At 47.0% G+C, this 19060-nt stretch overlaps 1 protein-coding gene across 1 annotated transcript in view; it reads right to left on the bottom strand.

Annotated features, from left to right (window-relative positions):
• The window catches only part of SND1 (staphylococcal nuclease and tudor domain containing 1), a 412208-nt gene that overhangs the window by 89259 nt on the left and 303889 nt on the right, over positions 1–19060 (bottom strand). Inside the window, exon 16 of the mRNA XM_081038319.1 lies at positions 6214–6323. Coding sequence (XP_080894445.1) covers positions 6214–6323 — 110 coding nt within the window. The remainder of the gene's footprint in view (positions 1–6213; positions 6324–19060) is intronic.

Raw genomic sequence — 19060 nt, 5'->3', positions numbered from 1 at the left:
GCCAGATAGGTGACAGAGGAATCATTCTGCGAAAAGTAAGGCTCACACAGGTCAATCAGCAGACGAAGCAGGAAGCAGGCCGTGAAAAGACACAGAGCTGTGACGAGAGTGGAGTGACCGCACCTTCCGGGAAGGCATGGCCACAGCCTTAGGAGTCACATGGCCGCATGCGGACTCAGAATCCGACTCTGTGTTCCTCCCTGGAGACGAACTATTCTCAGTCACCGCAGGACCCTCAGGGAAGTCCTTCACAGATTAACTAGTTCCAGATATTTGAGGGCTGAGACATGATAAAATGGGGCCACCTTCTAATAGCAAAATAGCAAAATTGACAAAGCCCGGAGAGAAAAAGCACATGATTTTACATGTGGACAGTTGGGTTTTGGTGTTTGTCTTACAACAAGTTCTATGAATGGAGGCAGGCCACTGTGCATCTCAGTTTCCTGAACTGTAAAAAGGGGATACTATTTTTCTTATAGGTTTGCTGTGAGGTTAAAATGAAATATTGTATAGGAAAGCACTTTTCCACTAGAAAATGCTATTTAAGTGAAGTTTGATCACTGTTAAGATAAGAGGTCTTTACGGGAGCCCCCTTTAAAGAAAACAGCCTTAAATGGAATCCAGACGGAAGACCACTGGTGGGTGATGAGCTAGCGAGAGCATGTGGGAAGGTGAGAAAAGCTTTGGCCCCCACCTAGCCTTTTACCACTCCTGGGACAGGAGAGCTGCTGAGAGGGCTGGCCTTACTGCATCCCCTCCTTCCTGGGCAGTGGCGGAGGTGACGCAGAATAGGGTGTCTCTGTGCAAATACGTGAAACGTTGCTGGACAGCTGGCTTCCTTCTCCATCAGGCTGTTACTTGTGGCTCCCTCGGCCACAAATTAGGAAGGGGCTGGCACCCAGGGAGAGCGGAGAGCAGTGTGCCCCGGCCTCACCCGTACCAGACGTCCTTCCCCCTTAGATTACCCTGTGGCTTGCACTATCCTCATCGCTCTGATCCAGAGATACAACTGGGCTACCGTTCCTCCCCCCATGCGTCTCCTGGAGAGGGCAGGCACCACACAGACAGGCGGGCCCAGGACGGGTAAGAGAGCACAGTCCACAGCGCGGAGAGGGAGACACGGGGAAAGGCAGAGGGCATGGGGTACCACAGCTGTAGGTCAGCGCTGCACTGCTCGGGCCGGGTTACCTTCTACAGACAAGATACAGCACACTTTGTGCCGAAACAAAGGGCACCTTCCTTTTATTCCAAGTCTTCTTTCTCGGACAAATGCCCCTCCATAAATGCGTACCAGTATGCACTGCTGAATCCATATTCCCAGCAATATAAATACATGTTCTTTAAACAGCAACAGCTGCTTGTAATGCTTTTATGTATCTCTGTTTGTAAATGTAAAAGAGCAGGGGGTAGTGGGAGAGAGAGAATCCAGGACTGTGCCCTGGCCACTGCAGCCTGCAGAATGAGCTCCCCAGGGGGACATCCTCTCTTTGATGCCGGCAGGAAGAAGGGAAATAGGTCAGGGCAGCAGCCAGAGTTTTCAGCTCGGGCTGTCCAGCACGAGGACGTCATTTTCCAGGCAGCAGAAAAGGGTAATTTCTGAGATTTGAGAGAGGACAAAGGGGTCACTGAGAACGGCCTTAGAAATAATCACCGAGCCTCTCTAGGGCCAGCCTCTCGCCCCCTGCCCTTGCCCCGGGAACTGTACCTCCTGCAGCCTGGAACTGTGACTAGGGAGGGTTAAATTGTGGTATTGATCTCTTTTAATACCACCTTCCGATCCCCTTTCTAAAAGGGCAGGTTTTCCTAACGGTGACCCCAAGGGCATACAGGTAGCAGCTGGTCAGTAAGTGCTGGCTGGCTGGCCAGTCTTCTGGAGAGAAGGCGTGGAGAGATCCCAAGCGATTGTTTTACGCACAGGAAGGGCTTCAAAAGGAAGTGGATGGCTTGGATCACTAGATCAGGAATACCACGGCAAGAAAGAATCACTTACCCAGGACCACATGGTAACTGGAGTGTGAAAACCCAGGAGTTGGCACTTTTAAGCCGCTTATCTACCCATTAGCTAATGCCATCTCTCACCACTACTTCTGGGAAGACACTAGCAACGGGCACGATTCCCCCTCTGGGAAATTACACCAGATCTTCCTGTTCTTGGCAGTGTGGCAGGGAATTGCCTGAAAGAGGCCAGCTGTATGGGGGGTTGGGGGATATAAAGGGGGTGTCACCTAGCACATGCCATTAAAAGGGACACAGACAGCACTCAAAGCTCAGTTACAACTACAGCAGCGGACACAGTGACCTCACACTGTGTGGCCCAGAAGCAGCCTGGCCTCAGAGGCCGCGGACACACGAGCAAACTCTCATTGTCAGGGTCAGAAGAAGCCATTTTAACCCAACTCTATATAGCCGGGCTCAGCGAACTTTTTGATATGTTTGATAAAGGGACAGAGAGTAAATATTTTAAGCTTTACAGGCCGTACAGCCTGTCCTAACTACTCGGCTCTGCTGTTACAGCACGAGAGCAGCTGCTGACAGCACATGGGACAATTAGTGACTGTGTGTCAGTAAAACTTTATTTACAAAAATGGGCAGTGGGCCGGATTTTCCCACCCCTGCTGTACACGAAGTCAGGCTGGAAAGAGCTGTTGAACTTACTGGATTTCCGCTGAGGAAGTCAGTGAAGTCTCTGAGAGTGGCTGGGCTGCTCTGGCCTCCCAGGTCACCGAAGGGAATCAGGTAACAGGTGATCAGGGGTCTGACTGCTGTTTTTCTGGCCCTGATGCAGGAGCGCCAGAACACCTAGCATGACCTGGGATAGTCCTCCCACACTCCCGACTCAGGGAAAGGAATAAAAACCAATGGCTGAAAAGGCCCATATAAAAAGATGGGGAAAGGAAGAAACGCCATGAAAGGTGGCAGAGGAGACACAGGAAAATAAAACTGAGTGATGGCCAGACACGTCAACAGCTCCATGCTGACCAGCGTCACTGTAAATCACATTTAAGAAAAGCAGGGCTATCGGGTCTCAAGTTAATGTGGGGAGGGGAAGGGACATCTAAAATGTAAAGACGAGACTTCTCTGAGATGGTGTGGGCTCCACATGAGGATATGGGATAGAAAGACTGTAATTCTCTCTTCACTCAAAAGAGAGAAAGAGACAGGCGGCAATTCCTGGGTTGGTTGCGCAAAGCCAAGACAACGTACTTAATTCGTAAACAGAGGGCCACTTTTCAGGGCCAGGCACCCCGCGATCCAGCTTCCTGTCCGCTCCCTGGCTGAGGGCTGACCTAGGGGCAGTGTCCTCACACGGTCCCTCTTCCGCTCCACATCTTCCTCAAGTCAGTTTACCCGTTCACATGTGGGAGTCCCATGAGGGCCAAGCCTCTGTGGGAGCCACAGGGGCCCAGGAGGCGATGTGAAATCAAGCAATCGGGGTGCTGCTGCTTTTCGATAGGATAATGAAGATTTACAGTAACTGGGGAAAGCATGCAGGGGATAGAGAAATCCTGGCCAAAAATGAGATAATACAAAGAAAAATTTTAAGGAGAGGGATAGGGCAGGGTCTAGAAAGACCACGTCTTCACAACGCCTGATGATCTGAGCTAAATGTGATTATCAAGGGAATAGGTGAAAGGTACCAAACACCCGTTCAATTGTGGCCATCACAGCAGCGGCTCGGCTACAGAAGACTTCCCGGAATGGAACGTGGCACCGTGGAGGCTGCCCTGAAGGTAAGAACTACGTGGAGTGGGAGGCTGTAGGTCCATCCATGCAATAACACGGTAGTTTCTCCCAAGGCTGGGAAGGTCCTCTGCATACAGGAGTACCAAGGCATGGGGTTTTCTAGCTCCTTGAGGGGTAAGGGGAGGAGGGCAAAGACAAAAGTTCTGCAGGGCGACTTAGGGAATAAAAATGAAGGTATTAAATAGGTAGAAGAAAATGAATAAACCTGTAACAAAACACAAACCTCTCTTCATTCCTACCCCATTTAGAAAACAGTTTTCATATACTATGTAAAGGAAAATGCCCAGAAGAACAGGCTATAGAACTGGTTCCTTTAGTCAAAATTCCAAGTTATCCTTAGTTTAGGCCCTACTTGTCTTTGGATAAAGACCTTTCAAAACAGTCAGCCTGAGTTATCATATGAGCAGCTAAGAAAATGCAGAAAGGTTCTTTATCAAGAGACCCCCAACTTAGGGCTGTGAAAGACTGGGACACTATAACCCAGAAATATAAACATCAACTTTGAATTAGACTAAGGATCTGCAAACTCACTCACATGCCTGGGGCATCAAAGAGATGGAGGAAAATGTGATGTTTTCAACAGTCATCTATCAGCAAATAAACAGACGAAGGTAAGGCCATAGTACCAGGAGAGTAAAAGAGCTTTGGGCCACTCACTCCTTTTAGTGGGCAGTATTCTCTTTGACCCCTTGTGCTTTTGGATATCACCAGCGGGCCAGAAACATGGTCAGGAAGAAAAGCGGCTGGGGAAACAAGCGTTGAAAAAGAAAGGGGAAGAAACTTTAGGAGATGAGACAACAGGAAGATGACCGTGGTGAAAAATGGGAGGCAAAACAGCAATGTGATTTAGATAGTGAATGATGAAGACGTTATGAACAAATGTCACAGGCAATCAATCTCACGTGGGGGTTTCTTTCCTCTATCCAAGCACAACAAACAAAAAACATACATCTGTGGCTCCTTCCTCTGTAATGTCTAAGTCATGACCTTGAATGGACTCACCTGCTTTCTCCAACATGAAACTGCTCTGTAGTTCATTATCTAAAGGCCCAGACAGAGGAAAACGCTACAATACATGTCCCTTCTACCTAATTGTTGGGCCGCTTCAAAAAGCTGCAACAGCTATTGACAGACAACTGGAGTGTTTGGATTCTTGAAACACTTCTCTGCTAGTGAGTGGTCTTCCACTGACAAAACATTCCAGCTACATCGTGCAGTTACAAAATAAGGGAGAAAGGGAAGCACCTTACATGGCAACATAAGGATTTCTTTTTCACAAACATAAATGCAACTTGCCAAACACAAAACAGAGGGCAATGTGAAACTGATGGGACAACTAAAGGGTCCCTTCACTGTACACTGGCCAACGAGCTGACGCAACACCCAGGTGGTGTCTCGGAAATGGGACCCGTCCCTCAAATGAAGAATTCAGAATGTCTTTTGCCATACCACTTTCTTTCACAAAACAAGAGGGCAAGTGCTAGGGCAATCCCAAAGAGGTGGCCCCCCGTGGCAAACCTACTGGCGTAGTAGGGCGTCAAAGCAGGGCAGTTCTACACCGGCACCCTGGGCTCGCCTGTTCTCCCATACCTCTCACACCTAATACAGCGGCTGGTGACTCAAATCAGAACAGGAGATGCTGACAGTTCCAAATAGGTATTGGTATCACTTGACATCCCAAAGGAGCCCACACGTCTGATCTCAAAGATCTACAAAGACCCATGAGTGAGATACCCTCTAGGAGCCTAGGATCTTTTAGCTCTGAGCATATTACGGTATTGCATGAAAGCTGGAGGGGTCCTGAGGAATGATGGTAAAAGAAATGAGGACAAAGGCAGGTCTAAAATCCTAAGCCTGAGCCCAGCACGCTCCCCCGTTGTTCCTTTCTTGTGCCCACTTAGTAGGATTAATGGCTGGGATTGTCCTGGAAAGAAGACGGGTCTGCTGACCATGACTTGATACAAGTTAGCAGGCAGGTGGGCACTAGAGCAGACGAGAAGCCTAACTCCTACCCGTAGGAGCTGGCCCAACAGGCAGAAACAAAAATACAATTAAATTAAGGCAGAAAGCCCGCTACAGAAAATGCAATTACTCAAAGATACAAATAAATGTTCAAAGAAAATTGGCCCCTGACAGGGTTAGTCAAGCTTCTAAATCCAGCTGGAGACAGGCAGCTCAGGCTAATTCATCAAGCAGGAACGCAAAGCTGCGAGCTCGCTGTGTCAGAATCCGGTTCGGCTGGCCCGGTGGTCACCACACAGCCCAGGACACCGATGGGGAGGAGCAATTTGGGGGCAGCTGGCCAATGACTGCGAAGCTCATGGAAATAAGATGTGGGCAGACACGGGATGGAGCGTGGATGTGGAAGGCTGAGCACCGGAAGGAGCGACAGACTGATCTCTGACATGGTAGAAACACATCGTTTTTCTCACCCCGCCTCATACAAGAAGCAGCTGGAAGATGTCCTACCTCTCGCTGCAGCACCAGCTCCTTGGTGAAAAGTGTTGCTTCCTCACTGAAGGGCTCTCCCTCCTGCACCAAGCCTGGAAGGTTTCGGGCTCCTCTGGGGCATTCGATGCCTGTGTCAGGAGAAAAGGAGAGTTGATGAAGAAAATGGGCCACGGGCCACTGTCCAGCTAGCACGGCCCTGACTCTTCTGATAAGGCAGGTGGGCTTTAAATCAGAACGCCAGCACGTCTGAGATAAGGCAGAGGCGGAGGTAGGAGGGCGGGAGTTCAGTTCGCCCAGGTGGGAAAAACCAACAGTATCAGAGCAGCAACACCAGGGACGGGCTCTCAGACACGGGAACTGTCAGGAGGGCCCCGTGAGCCCCACGTGAGACGTGCAGGAAATACACGCATACTTACATGTGGATGGATCCTTGCCTTGTACTCTCCGCTCCTTCCTGGCCTAGAGCCTCACGGCTTCCGTCACTTACACAAATGGCGCTCTCACCTAATTACACGGCTATCCCTGCCAGGCCGCATCCCGAGAGCCATTCCAGACGACGCCTAGACAGTTTCGTTTTACTATCTGACTTTCACATTGACTTCAAAAGTGTTAACTCAGTGTCATTTTCCTCTTCAAACAAGATTTCCCGTCTGTCCTCTGGCTACATTTTGGACAATACCATTAGTTTTTCATTCAGAATCAGAGACAGAAAAAAACAGAATACTGATGAACTAGTATCAGGTGTCTGGAGCCAGAGACCTGGACTCGCATCCTAACTCTATCACTCATTAGCTTCGTGACCTTGGCCAAGTTACTGAACCATTCATTCAAAGCCTCCACTGCCCTATTTGTAAAACTGGTATAATTATGTATCGACTCCACATGGTGGTTGTGTGAACTAAGGGAGATTATGTACATAAAATACTTAGCACAATGCCTGACATATGGAAAGGTTCAATACATTTTAGTTCTTATTATTTTATCATTATTACTCTCAGCAATTACCCATGCTCAGAATCGCACTCATGTTCCACTCCACAGCTAGCCTGTAAGATGCCTGAGGACAGAATCCCACCCCCCACTCTTCTCTGTATCCAGGGACAGAGAGTAGGTACTGACTAACCAACTCAGACTGCCTTTTCTTTCTCCCGTTGATCCAATCATTCACTTTGCAAATATATTTATTGCTAACAATGCTCATTTGTGACAAGCCATGAAATGTCATCTTTTCATGTATAAATCAGACTTATAAATATTTCCCCCCCAAATCATATTGCAGCTATAATTATGAAGTAAAAGTTGAACTCGGCTACAGATGTAGGAAAACGACCACATTATGGGGAGGAGGCATTTAGTGCCGGCGTCTCAGAATTGCTGCTGGTCTCTCCTGCTGCAACAAGGCAGAATTGGGAGCTGCTACCTTTTACACGGCCTCAGGTGAATGCACAAGAGGTTTGGATGGGGAGGCAAAGTACCGGGCGTCTAGGTGACTGCAAACACCTGCTGGGGAGCCGTTGGGAGAACGGGAGTATGGCTGGGACAGAAGGCACATCACTTATGGATGAAGCCAGGTGGCTGCTCATGGTTCTGGCCACCACACAGATTCAAGGACAACGCTCAGAAGAAAGGGAATAGTTTATACCTTGGGTTTTCAGAAGCTCAAGAAGAGAGCTTTCTCTCCAAGTCTCAAGGCCTCACAAAAGGAAAACATCCCATCAAACGAAACGCTAGACGGAAACACAGCATCAGGACCAGAAGTGCAGCAGGAGAGCAGCTCAAGCTGGTGGCCAGGACCTTCTCCCACCCATGTGAACACGGGGCAGGTGAAGGCCCTACCCAGTGTCCTACAAGTAAGATCACCAGAGCTGCCTCATTCCCGGCACCTCCGTGCAGCTAGGCTATACGGGGAAGTGAAACTTCTTTTTGCAAGATAGCAATAAATTCATGGGGTCAAAGAGCCTGAGATTAACCTTGAAGGGAGAGACGTGGCTGGAGTAAAATGGAATGAAAGACAGCCCATAGTTTTCACAGTACCAACAGCCAAAAACACTTTTCATTTCCTATCTGCAGACTAAGCAAGAATAGAATTGTCAAGGAGAAAAACAAACAATTCTACTGAACCTAACCATAGATAAAGCATTACTGCAGAAACAAGGACAACTCTAACATAATGCAGCTTGTTTCTGATCCTTAGCAGCCATTTGGCTGGGACACACCTGGGGTGCTGTTCGTAGGCGTAGAATGGGATGAGCTGGGGTAACTCACTGGAAAGCCGGAATTAGGGGAAAGAACTGTCACTCAAATAGCACAGACGATTCCAGTTTCCCTGGGTGAGTAGATGTCCACACTTTATTCCTCTGTCACTTTCTTGGTTTTCTGAAATCTCAAGAGATCCCAGCAGCTCCTTCTGAATCCCGGGGGACCACCAAATGATTAAATTCAGAAAACAAGATGGCTCAATGAGTCCAGGGAGCCAAACAAGTCAATCTGAAATGTATTCAACATGTCTTTTAGGAGTGAGCCCTCTGGGGCTGTGGTGACCAAGCCTAACCACTCCCTGTAGACTCGAGGGCAAAGGGAGGCCTGTGTCACATGCTCCTTCGCTTTCCAACTACTGAGCTCCAGCTGGTCAAGAGCAGGACGCACTGGGACACGGTTTCCCTGCCCGTTTCTAAGTGGAAAAAGGAAACACACCGTGTACGTCAATTCCTCACAGGCAGGTTAGTAAGAGAAAGAAGAGGGAACAGAAAAGTTGCTTGAGAACAAGAGTATTATGTGTGCTTTTATCATTTACTTCCTTTTCTTCTGGGTTCACTCTTACTTCTCTTTGACCTGTTTTCTCCAAAGTCACCCCTTCCCGGTCAAAACCTGTCTCACTGTTGGCTCAGGGTCAGCTACGTATGGCTTAGCTGACACCACTTATTAGGACAGAGAGACATTGTATCTTAAAGAAAAGACCCAGTGGGAGCAGGTACCAAAGAGTTACATCAAGTCATCAATGCTAGAAGAGCAAAGAGGGACAGTGAACATTTACTGAGTACCCTCCATATCTAAGATTGACAAGGCCCCAGGTCACAGAGCTAGTAAGTGGCCTATCTGAACCTTAGATTGTCAGACGCTAAAGCTGATGGGAAAAGTCCAGTTTGGAGTTGAACAATACTGTAACCAGAGGGCGTTACAACCTACAGTGGGAGCAGGTCGGAGAGTCCAGGACCCTGGTTGGGCAGGTAAGCAGTCAGGGAGTCCAGGAACTGCTGTTGTTTAGCCATACAGCGAAGGGGCGCTTGGCACCACGCAGAGTCAGACTGGAGCCCAGAGGCAGGTTCCATGCTCCGGGCAGGGGAATTCCTACAAAGGGGACCCAGGCAGGCAGGGTACCAAAACAGGCCCTCAGAAATGGAGTGGCGGGGGAGGCAGAATCTATTATCAGACAGCGGTCAAAGTCGGGCCAGAGAGCAGGAAGGGTTTTATGATAATGAATGTCTGAGTGTTAGAAATCTGATGCACCAAGCTAATGAATTCTGCCGATGTAAGATTGTGCAGATGAGTGTTTTCCAAAGTTTAATTTTTATTATGACCTATACACACATTTACATACGGGTAGATACACTCTATATAACCAAGTTTCCACAAAATAACGGTTCATCTCGACTACAGGTGCTATGCTCTGTCTCTCTTTTGTTCTATTTCATTAAAGAAAAAAAGAGATGGTTATGACATTGAATTAATTTAAGACCTTGTGTGGGGCAAGACCCACAGCTTGAAAACGGCTGGTGTAGACGGAGACGCAGAGGCAGCAGGCTGGCAGGGATGGGCAGGCCCTGACGGCCTTCTTAGACAGTTCAAAGGCTACGCTGAGCGCTGATGTATCAGCTTCGGGACTTGATTTGAGTCCCAAGGGATCAAGGTCAGGGCAGGAAAGATGTTGCCCACGAACAGGAAACCAAACAAGTGTCAACATTCTAAAGCCGGAAAGACAGGAGTCGCAGCTGGAAACCAGGTGAGGACACATGTCAGCAAGAGGAGTTCTGCGCTGCCCTCCTTCCCGGGGAGCTTGGTCAGCGAGTGAAGCCCGACCGACGCGTAGCACGCTTACTCAAACACTGACTGCAGCACGGGGCTGGGGCCTGTGGTGTACAGCTTTGTTACCAACACAATGGGTGTACAAAAAAGAAAAGAACAAGTTAAAGAAAAGAGATCAAGGGAAAGAAAGTTGGGTTCTCAGAAAGCGAAGCCGACGCTGCAGTTGCTGAGCAGGGCAGGCTGACACGCAGCGACGGGGAGCTCCCAAGGTGGCAAATATGAAGTGAGACATCACTGGCGCGATACCCAGAAGCTTCCCAGCCAGGGGATTCTGCATCGGGACCAATACCACTAACAAGTGCCTTTTCTGATAGCCCACCGCGAGTACCGCCTGCCTGCTGATAAGGACGCGTTAAGTCTGCTGGGCTTCAAACACCACAGGTGCAGGCTACCTGTGGCAGGCTCCCCCTGACACTTAGGAGCCACTCAAAAAACAAAAACATTTAATATAGTAAAATAAGAAAAACCCATACCTAAGATAACTCCCAAACATTCTTGAACGCTTTCCTTCCCTACCATGGAGTGTGCCAGAATGAAGTGAGAAACGGTACCTGTGGGAACTTCCCAGCTCACATCCACCAAGGGCAGACACACAAGTGCAAGGCCAGACAACGCCCCACCCTTCTGTCCCACATGGTTCTGACTGCTTTAAAGCCTCACACACCTACCTGCCTACAGATAAAAACCCGTTATCTTTTCACACCTTTTCTATGCTTTCCGGGATATGATGGTTAACCAAGAGTATTTAAAACAAAACAAAACAAAACAGAAAGGGGGATCTGCCTGATTCTGTATGGTTTAGGATGAGATAACTCATCACTCGCTATCAGCACATCAGGGCCTGCTCTCTACTCTGCGACAGACTAAGTATGAAACCTCTCCAGGCCTAATGGTCTGTTTATAGAATCAGGGAGCTCCCAAGTCTCCCCGGTCATAAAATCCTACACTTTTGGTTATGCCCTTTTGACGGTCCTCTCCCAACGCATGACTTGTGGAGTACAGGGTGCCTCTTTTTAAATTTAAAATGCTGGGCTACAGAACATTCTATTAAAAAGAAATTATACATTTAGAGACATTGACTAACTAGGTCAATTAACACAAACACTTTGGTCAGTCAGCTTTGGAAAAGAAGTACAAATTCTTGTTAATGATACAATAATGGCTATGTAAGAGAGTCTATGGATGGCTATGAGAGTCACGTATCGCTCTATTTTACACTGTATGTTGAGTTTTATGATAATTAAGCCTCTGGGCTCAAAGTGTGTTTGCTTTCTCCTTTACTGGGAATCAAAGGGAAGTGTGGCAAATCTGCCTTAGTTAGAAGTGACAGCTTCCCAATGGTACCTAGTCTGGCCAACTCTGACCAGGCATTAGGCGAAGGAGACAAAATGGGTGGGAACAATAAGCACCTGGAGAGATTAGTCAGTGGTGCTGGTGGCATGTCTGCCGCGTGCTCACTAGCACGTCGGGTGTTACCAAGGCAAGGCAGGGGCAGCAGGAGACGTCATAACCTTTGCCTTCTGCTTCCTTAGGATACTTAAAAACGCCACAGTTCACTTCACAGACCTTCCCTTGCACCATTTCACAAATAACTCTCAGTGCCCCCTCTGGGTGAGGAACTTGGAAGGTGAAAGCTCAATGATGAAAAAGACTTTGTGTCAATGAAGCTTAATCGCCAGCATGAAAACATTCTTTTCCTCTACTGTTGTATGATACTGGTGAATAGATTCACCATTCAGTCTACAGGTTGCAGAATGCTAAGAAATAACACGCGAGAATTAGTTATGTGAGGCAGTGCACAAGCGTCTAGGAGACTGCTGCTAGAACGTACAGACTAGTCGTTACGGGGCTCACCATGGCACTCCCTTGCTAAGAAGGGTCAGCCTCAGGCATCTGTGCTCTCCAGCACATGACCCGGGCTTCTGTCCTCTCCCTTCACAAGTTGGGGATGGAGGTCAGAGCAGAAGGAGGGGAATGACAGGGAGGGAGGGAGGGAGGGTGGGTGCTGCACCTCATTCAGATACCCAGTCAGGCTGGTGGAGGGGAAAAAGGCTCTGTGCCAACAGAAAAGGGAGCTATCAGGCCAGAAGGAGTCTCGAATTTGAACTGGGCAGTGCACAAAACAAGTCCATCAGGAACTAGAGGGAGGAGGGGATTAACCTGCACCAACATGGGGGCAGGAACACTGGTTACCCACAGACAAGTCCCTGGAACAAGCTCAGGCCTACAATCACATCTGCGAGATCTGAGCCAGCCTTGGCTCCTGTTAGTGTCACGGGTGTCCCATACATCTGCCCGCTCCCCTCTCTGCTACCACGAGCAAGCGTATGTGAAAAAGAAAACTCCAAATAAAACGAAAACGCAGTTGCTTATTAGGGTGGTGTGTCATTTTCAGATTTTATTCTTTCTAGCATCCAACAGACTGCCTAGCACACAGGGAGTGGCACTGCAGATCCTCAGCAAATGTTGAATGAATTAATAGTTGTGAGAACTACTTTTGAAAAGGAGAAAATAGAGAAGGAAATGGCTCATGAACCAGAACTACAGTCCGGGCTGTAGATCTCACGCAAATATCCAGAGAGGGGCGCACAGAATCCCTAGCTACATACACCCCACTTTCCCACGGTTACGTAACAGGTTAGGAAAAAAGAAAGCACAGCCACATCCATTTACCCCACTGGTCTTTACATCCGCACACTTGGGAAATGCAGGTGAACTACAGAGAGGAAGTAGCCAACACGGACCCGCGACGCTAGCGTGACCCGAGGCTGCAGCGCTGCTAAGAGGTTTAGTTTCCCATGTAACAGAGGAGGAGAACAATCCCCACTTCTGACCCTTCCTTCGGCTTCGGGAAGCTCTGTGGCCACATGGAAATGCAGAAAACTGGAGCACATTTTTTTTTTTTTTTTTTTTTCATTTGTGTCTTCAATTTAAAGAGAGCAACAAAAAATGACTCAGAGGTGGGGAGGCCTGCCTTTGAAGGAGAGATAAAAAGGTGCTAAATCTGTACAGCTCGGCTCAGTGGTGACTAAGAGGGTGACACGCCAACCATCTGCAAATATTTGAAAGGTGTAAACACAAAAAGGAGGGAAAACGCTTAGCCCGAAAACATGGGGTGTAATTATTAGGGGAAAGAAAATCGGGACGAAATATCAGAAAAATCTAGCGTGCGGATGACTGCTGGGTTATAAATAAGTTTCCCAATGGAAATGGAAATGCTATTATTCGATCCTAACGTGGAAAGGTGGCCACAAAGCCTACCCTCTGCTTATGTGAAAGCAGCTGAGACCAGGGAACTGTGATTTTATTTTCTATATTTAGGGAAAGGCTTCTTCAATAATATTCAAATCTAAATACTGCTCCCTGAAACTTCAACAACACTTTTTGTTGATCAAACCACAGAGGAGGCAAAATAGTGGTTCTGGTGGGGGTTTCACAACAAAATCAAGCTTTATCAGCCGGCATGTGGGACACGACTGGCTAGCAGACAAAATGGAGCTGAGTACAGAGGGGGGCAGAGACAGCTGCGAAAGGGACAGGAGACCAGCCTATCTCATCTAGAGGGGTGTCTTCAGCGCTGGTCTCAAAGACCTTATAATGCTGTAAAACGTTGCAGCTTTCCCAAATGGGAAACGATGAACCATCTCTCTCTCCTTCTTATATACATAGTCTCTGGAGTAAACGTCAAGGACATGGCAGGGCACAGAAAGAACACCAAAATAAGCTTTCTGTCACACTGACTACACTCCAATACTTTGCTGGAATTCCTGCTGCTGCAGCTAGACAGTTTATAATTCACAGACTCTCAGCAGAGATATTTACCCCTAAATTCAATTAGTCTCATTTTCACACTTCCTCCTGCCACCCTGCCCAACGAAACAAAATAAAATAAAAAAATCAAAAAATCCACTACGCATACAGAGTTACATACTTAAACTCTGTATGTAGAGCCCAAGAAAAATACCACATTTAACTATATGCAGGTCAATTTAAAATATTCTTTGGTGTTAACAATAGTTAGATAGCTATTCCATCTCTAAGCACCAAGAACAAAATCCAGAGCTCAAACCACTGGTATGAAATGCAGAGGGAGAGAGGCCATCTGCCTAAATTTAAGAAAGTGGTTATCACCTGAATATATATGCAAAGCCAAATCAGTTTACATTGTTGGTCCTCAGAAAGTTAACACATCTCACACACCAAAAGCTTGCTGTTAGTCCTCTCTCTTACGTTTTAAAACAGAAATAACTTGAAGGTCTAAAGTTGCAAATGTTGTCAATGAATCAGATAACAATTGAAAATCGCAACCATCCCACTTGGGAGCAGCTGGCCTACATCTTCATGTTCTCAAAACGACACAAAGAGCAAGGCAAACAGTAGACCAGTTGGTTCCTAAGAGTTGGTTCTACATGGGATGAAGCCTCAGTGTGTACTGACAGGCTCAGAAATAAAACAAGGACTTTGCATTGTCTCAAAGTGTTTATTCTTTCCCTCATTCTCAAAGCCACTACTTTGTTACCTCGGGGGAGCTAGAGTCTTGTGACCAATTTTGGAATATGTCATGGGTAAAGCTCTTTCAGTGATCAGAATAAAGGGATGAAAGAAGAACCAAGGGGTCCTAATTAAAGAGATCAAACTCCTCAGCTAATTGTAGTCAGGAGTCAGAACTGCTCAAGGGGTGAGGCTAAAGCTATTTCTAGTTCAGAGTTCCAGTTGTTTAGGGGAAGACTGTAGGTCGTTCTGATTTGGTCATGTTGGATGTGTTTGTTGCAAGACCAGAAACTGAAACCAGTTGGGAACAGGAGCAATAAGGCCCAGTCTTCAAACGCAATGCAGTTCCCTTTGAAGAAAGAGAGGAGATGGAGGGGAGGCATGTGCGGAAAGGAGGTGCTGTGCTTGGCTTTCAACGTGCCCCAAGTTCCTCTGATGCGAGTTCTAACAGTGTTCCCTAGAAGAGTGGCTTCTTTTGTCTCTTCTCTGGTTGTTGGTAGCCTGTTAATGGTAGACCCTCGATCTGTAGTAATTTGAGGTAAGGGATATACAGTAGTAGTACCTTGGTTTTCGAACGTCTCCGTTAACGAACAGTTAGGTTTACGAGCACCGTAAACCCAGAAATAAATGCTTTGGTTTTTGAACACTCCTCGGAAGTCGAACATGTCACGTGGCTTCCGCTGAGTGCAAGATTCTGAGGCCTAGCTGTCGGCTGTTTTCGGACATCTCAGAACTCGAACGGTCTTCCAGAATGGATTACGTTTGAAAACCGAGGTACCACTGTACAAGTATGCCAGTAGCTGGTACATAATAGATATTCAGTAATGGTTTGCTAAATGAATGCCAGAGAGGAAAAATGTTAGCAGAGATAGATACAACAAACGTGTTCTAGCAATGTGTCCTATGCTGAGCTCCGAACGCACACTAGTTAACACTTGGTGAGTTCATGAGGAATTCTAGTAACTTAGTTCCCGGATCAAGGCCAGTGAGTGTTAAGGGCTAAATCACCACTACTGTCCAGAGGAGACAGGCAGCCAGGGCGCAGAGGCCTCGTTCTGGCACTCAGTCTAGCTGGGCAGTGTGCAGAACTGGCTTCACCGACTTGATTTATCGTTGGCTTTTTAGACGCGAAAGAATCATTCCCAAAAGGGAGAAACACGTTTGCGCTGGCACAGCAGATAACAATCGGGCCAGCATCAGAATAATCTCTTATAATTCTCCCCGCTGCAGAACAAGATCTGAAAACAATGATTTTCAAAGGAAGAAAAAACTCACTGCTTATTGAGGCCTTTTCCCTCCCCTGGCATCCCAACAGCATGGCAGTAAACAATCCCAGCAGGCAGTCTCTGGGGTGGGCCTGGGGAGGGGGTGGGAGATGGCAGGCTGTCTGCTTCCCAATACACACGTTCATTTTGGGGTTTGCCACAAGCAGCAGCTGCAATCATACCACCATCAACCAGGGGCACGATGAAACTAGGCCTGGGGAAGGACTGTGCTCTCCAAAAATGTTTTCTCTTGGGTTTCTCTTCATTATCCACATCAAAACAGCAACCTCCCATCTTCATTACATTAAAAAAACAGAGTATTTGAGATCAAAAGCTTGGGCCAACATGGTCCTTCCAATGACAAGAAAGCTCCATGGCTCCAGCTTTTATGTAACACCCTGGCACCATGGAGACAGCACAAGCACAAACCCCAAGTCTGAGCAACGAGGGGGAGTTGGTTTCTATGAGAACCTCAACTTTTGCTTTTTCTGACTTATTTTAAATATGTAACTTTATCTTTGAATCAAACAAAACTTAGATTTATTTTCCCCCCTTTCATTTTTGGCACCAAAGAATTCCAATCACGGTCTTCTTAATTCCAATTTAATGGATAAAAAGAAAAATTTGAATCTACTGTCCAGGCTGGTAGAGAATAACTACGGAGGGGGGGGGGAAGCCATAGAAAATACCCACTTAGATCTTGCAAGTAAGTACAAGCTTCCAGAAGGTACTCTGGCAAACACCTGGCAGCCAAATTTAAAAGCTACTTACCTGCATCAATTTAGAGTGACTTTTTCTAAACCAAGCTGTGTTATTTGAACAAAATGGTTCTGAGATGTGTGGAGTGTACTTCCAAAGTATTGCCTTTCTTGAGGTTTCACTCATAGAAAATAGCTCTGAGCTTCTCCTCCTGAGGCAAGTGATGAGATCTAAATGTTTGGGGATGAGCATACTCAACTAGGGTATGAGACCCAGCTGGGGTCAGGAATACTAAGACCCCCAAACCAAAGAGAATGAATAAAACACCGAGAGCTGTGAAACTCTTAGTAAGAGCGCTTTATCTCACTAGCTTTCCAAACAAACAAACAAACAAATAAAATACATACACACATCCATGGGGGAGAAAGAAAGAACTCTAAAAAGCCAAGGTTCTTTAAGAGCACAGGCTGACCCTGGACATGTAAGTACGTCCTATCCTGAGGAACAAGTTGAATTTTGGGCTATGTATGCAACATGGCAGTCTTTGTTTTGTTTTGTTACCGTAATGTAAATGGATGAAGACAACTTCTGCAGGCTACACTGAGTTCACTGCCTGTTTTTGTAAAACCCATGAGCTAAGAATGGTTCTTACATTTTTAGAACGGTTCCAAAAAAAAAAAAAAAATCAAAAGAATCATAGTTTGTGACACGTGAAAATTGTGTGATGTTCAAATTTCAGTTTCTATAAATAAAGTTTTATTGGAACACATCCACGCTCTGTTGTCTATTTGTGACAGAGACAAATATTTAGGCCCACAAAGCCTAACACATTTCCTACGACCAGGTTCACTGCTAACAGCGCCAGGAGAGGCCACACACGTCTGGTTAACATCAGCTGCCTCTGCCCTTACAGGAAACTGTCTGAGGCAGCTGACGCCAACCACAGGTGGGGGTCCTCGACCTTCCTCTCCTGCACCCTGTTTTAGGAATGACGCTCTCCTGCACTTGTGATCTTTCCCCTTTATTCCCACGGATTTGGGGTTCCCCATTCAAAACGTACACCCCAGAGGTGCAAACCTTGACACAGAATTGCCATTGTGTTCCTCTGGTAACGCTTCCCTCCACTCCCTGACAACAGACCTTCGCTCCTATGATTTTGATCCTCAGACTTTATCTTTCTCCTTAGACTCTACTTGGAACAGTAACCCCCTCACTGACAAACCTGGTAATCTACTCTCAGTGGGAGCCCGATTAGATCTCTCAATTGCACTCAACACGGAAATTCCCTCCTCCCTCTGCTTCCCTCCACTGGTCCCCTGTGTCTCTGGGCTGCTGGTCGTCTCCTGCTGTCGCGCTCAGTTGTCCCGGGCCCCTTTCTTTTCACTCTGCAGTGTCTCTTGGAAGGCGCCCCCATTTCCATGCTCTCTATCACTGATAAAGCAGAACCCAGACATGCCACCTTCCGCTGTCCTCTAAGCTCGAGACCCAAATCTCTTCTTCTTCCCTCATCTCCTATTCAGGTTTCAGCACATCCTCCCAATCTGAAAACCTCACGGGTCTTAAATGTGTCCCTATTTTATCCACGTAACCAAATGACTGCTACATCTTACCAACGCCATTAATTTTATCTCCATAGTTGTTTGGCTCGTCCGCTGACTCCTCTCAATATTCTACATGAGTCAGCTTGTTCAGGCTTCTGACACTTTTCGCCAAGAGTCTTCCAATCTACCTGCGTGCCCTCCATCTCCTCCTATACTGCTTCTTCCCACACACAGCTACCAGATTAATTTCCTAAAGCAAAACAGTCTCCTCCCAACTCTTCTGTGGGTCCCCACAGCTTACCACATAAAATCAGAACTCCACAATCTGACATCCTCGGCCTTTTAAGATCTGGTCCGATTCCTTGGGACCATATAAAACATTCATTACCCACTTGGCAGCCCTTCAAATATTTAAAGACAGTACAACATCTATTTCCTATCATTCTCATGTCTTATTTTCTCCAGGCTAAACATTCCCAGGTACTCACAAGACATGGGTTTTGATTGCTACCACCATTCTACTGTTTTTCCTCTTTCAGCCTACATAACGTGAAGGGTATCTGCAACCTGGGAATACCTCTCTAGATTTTTTTTTTTTTTTTACCTCTCTAGATTTAATTAAAAAGGTCTGATGGGGTGCACGGAGCACATGCAGTGGGGAGCATTCCTTTTCGTGGCTTTGCGAGCCACCTTTGGAGGCTTAGGCAGAGATTTGCTGCCTTTGGGTTAAAGGGGGAGGGGTGTGCAGAGACTGTACACTCGTCCTTCTCCTTTGTGACCAGGCAG

Source organism: Rhinolophus hipposideros, assembly GCF_964194185.1.
Source record: "Rhinolophus hipposideros genome assembly, chromosome: 25".
NCBI lineage: Eukaryota > Metazoa > Chordata > Mammalia > Chiroptera > Rhinolophidae > Rhinolophus > Rhinolophus hipposideros.
Note: the sequence above shows the minus strand (reverse complement) of the source record. Positions and strands in the feature narration are given on the sequence as shown.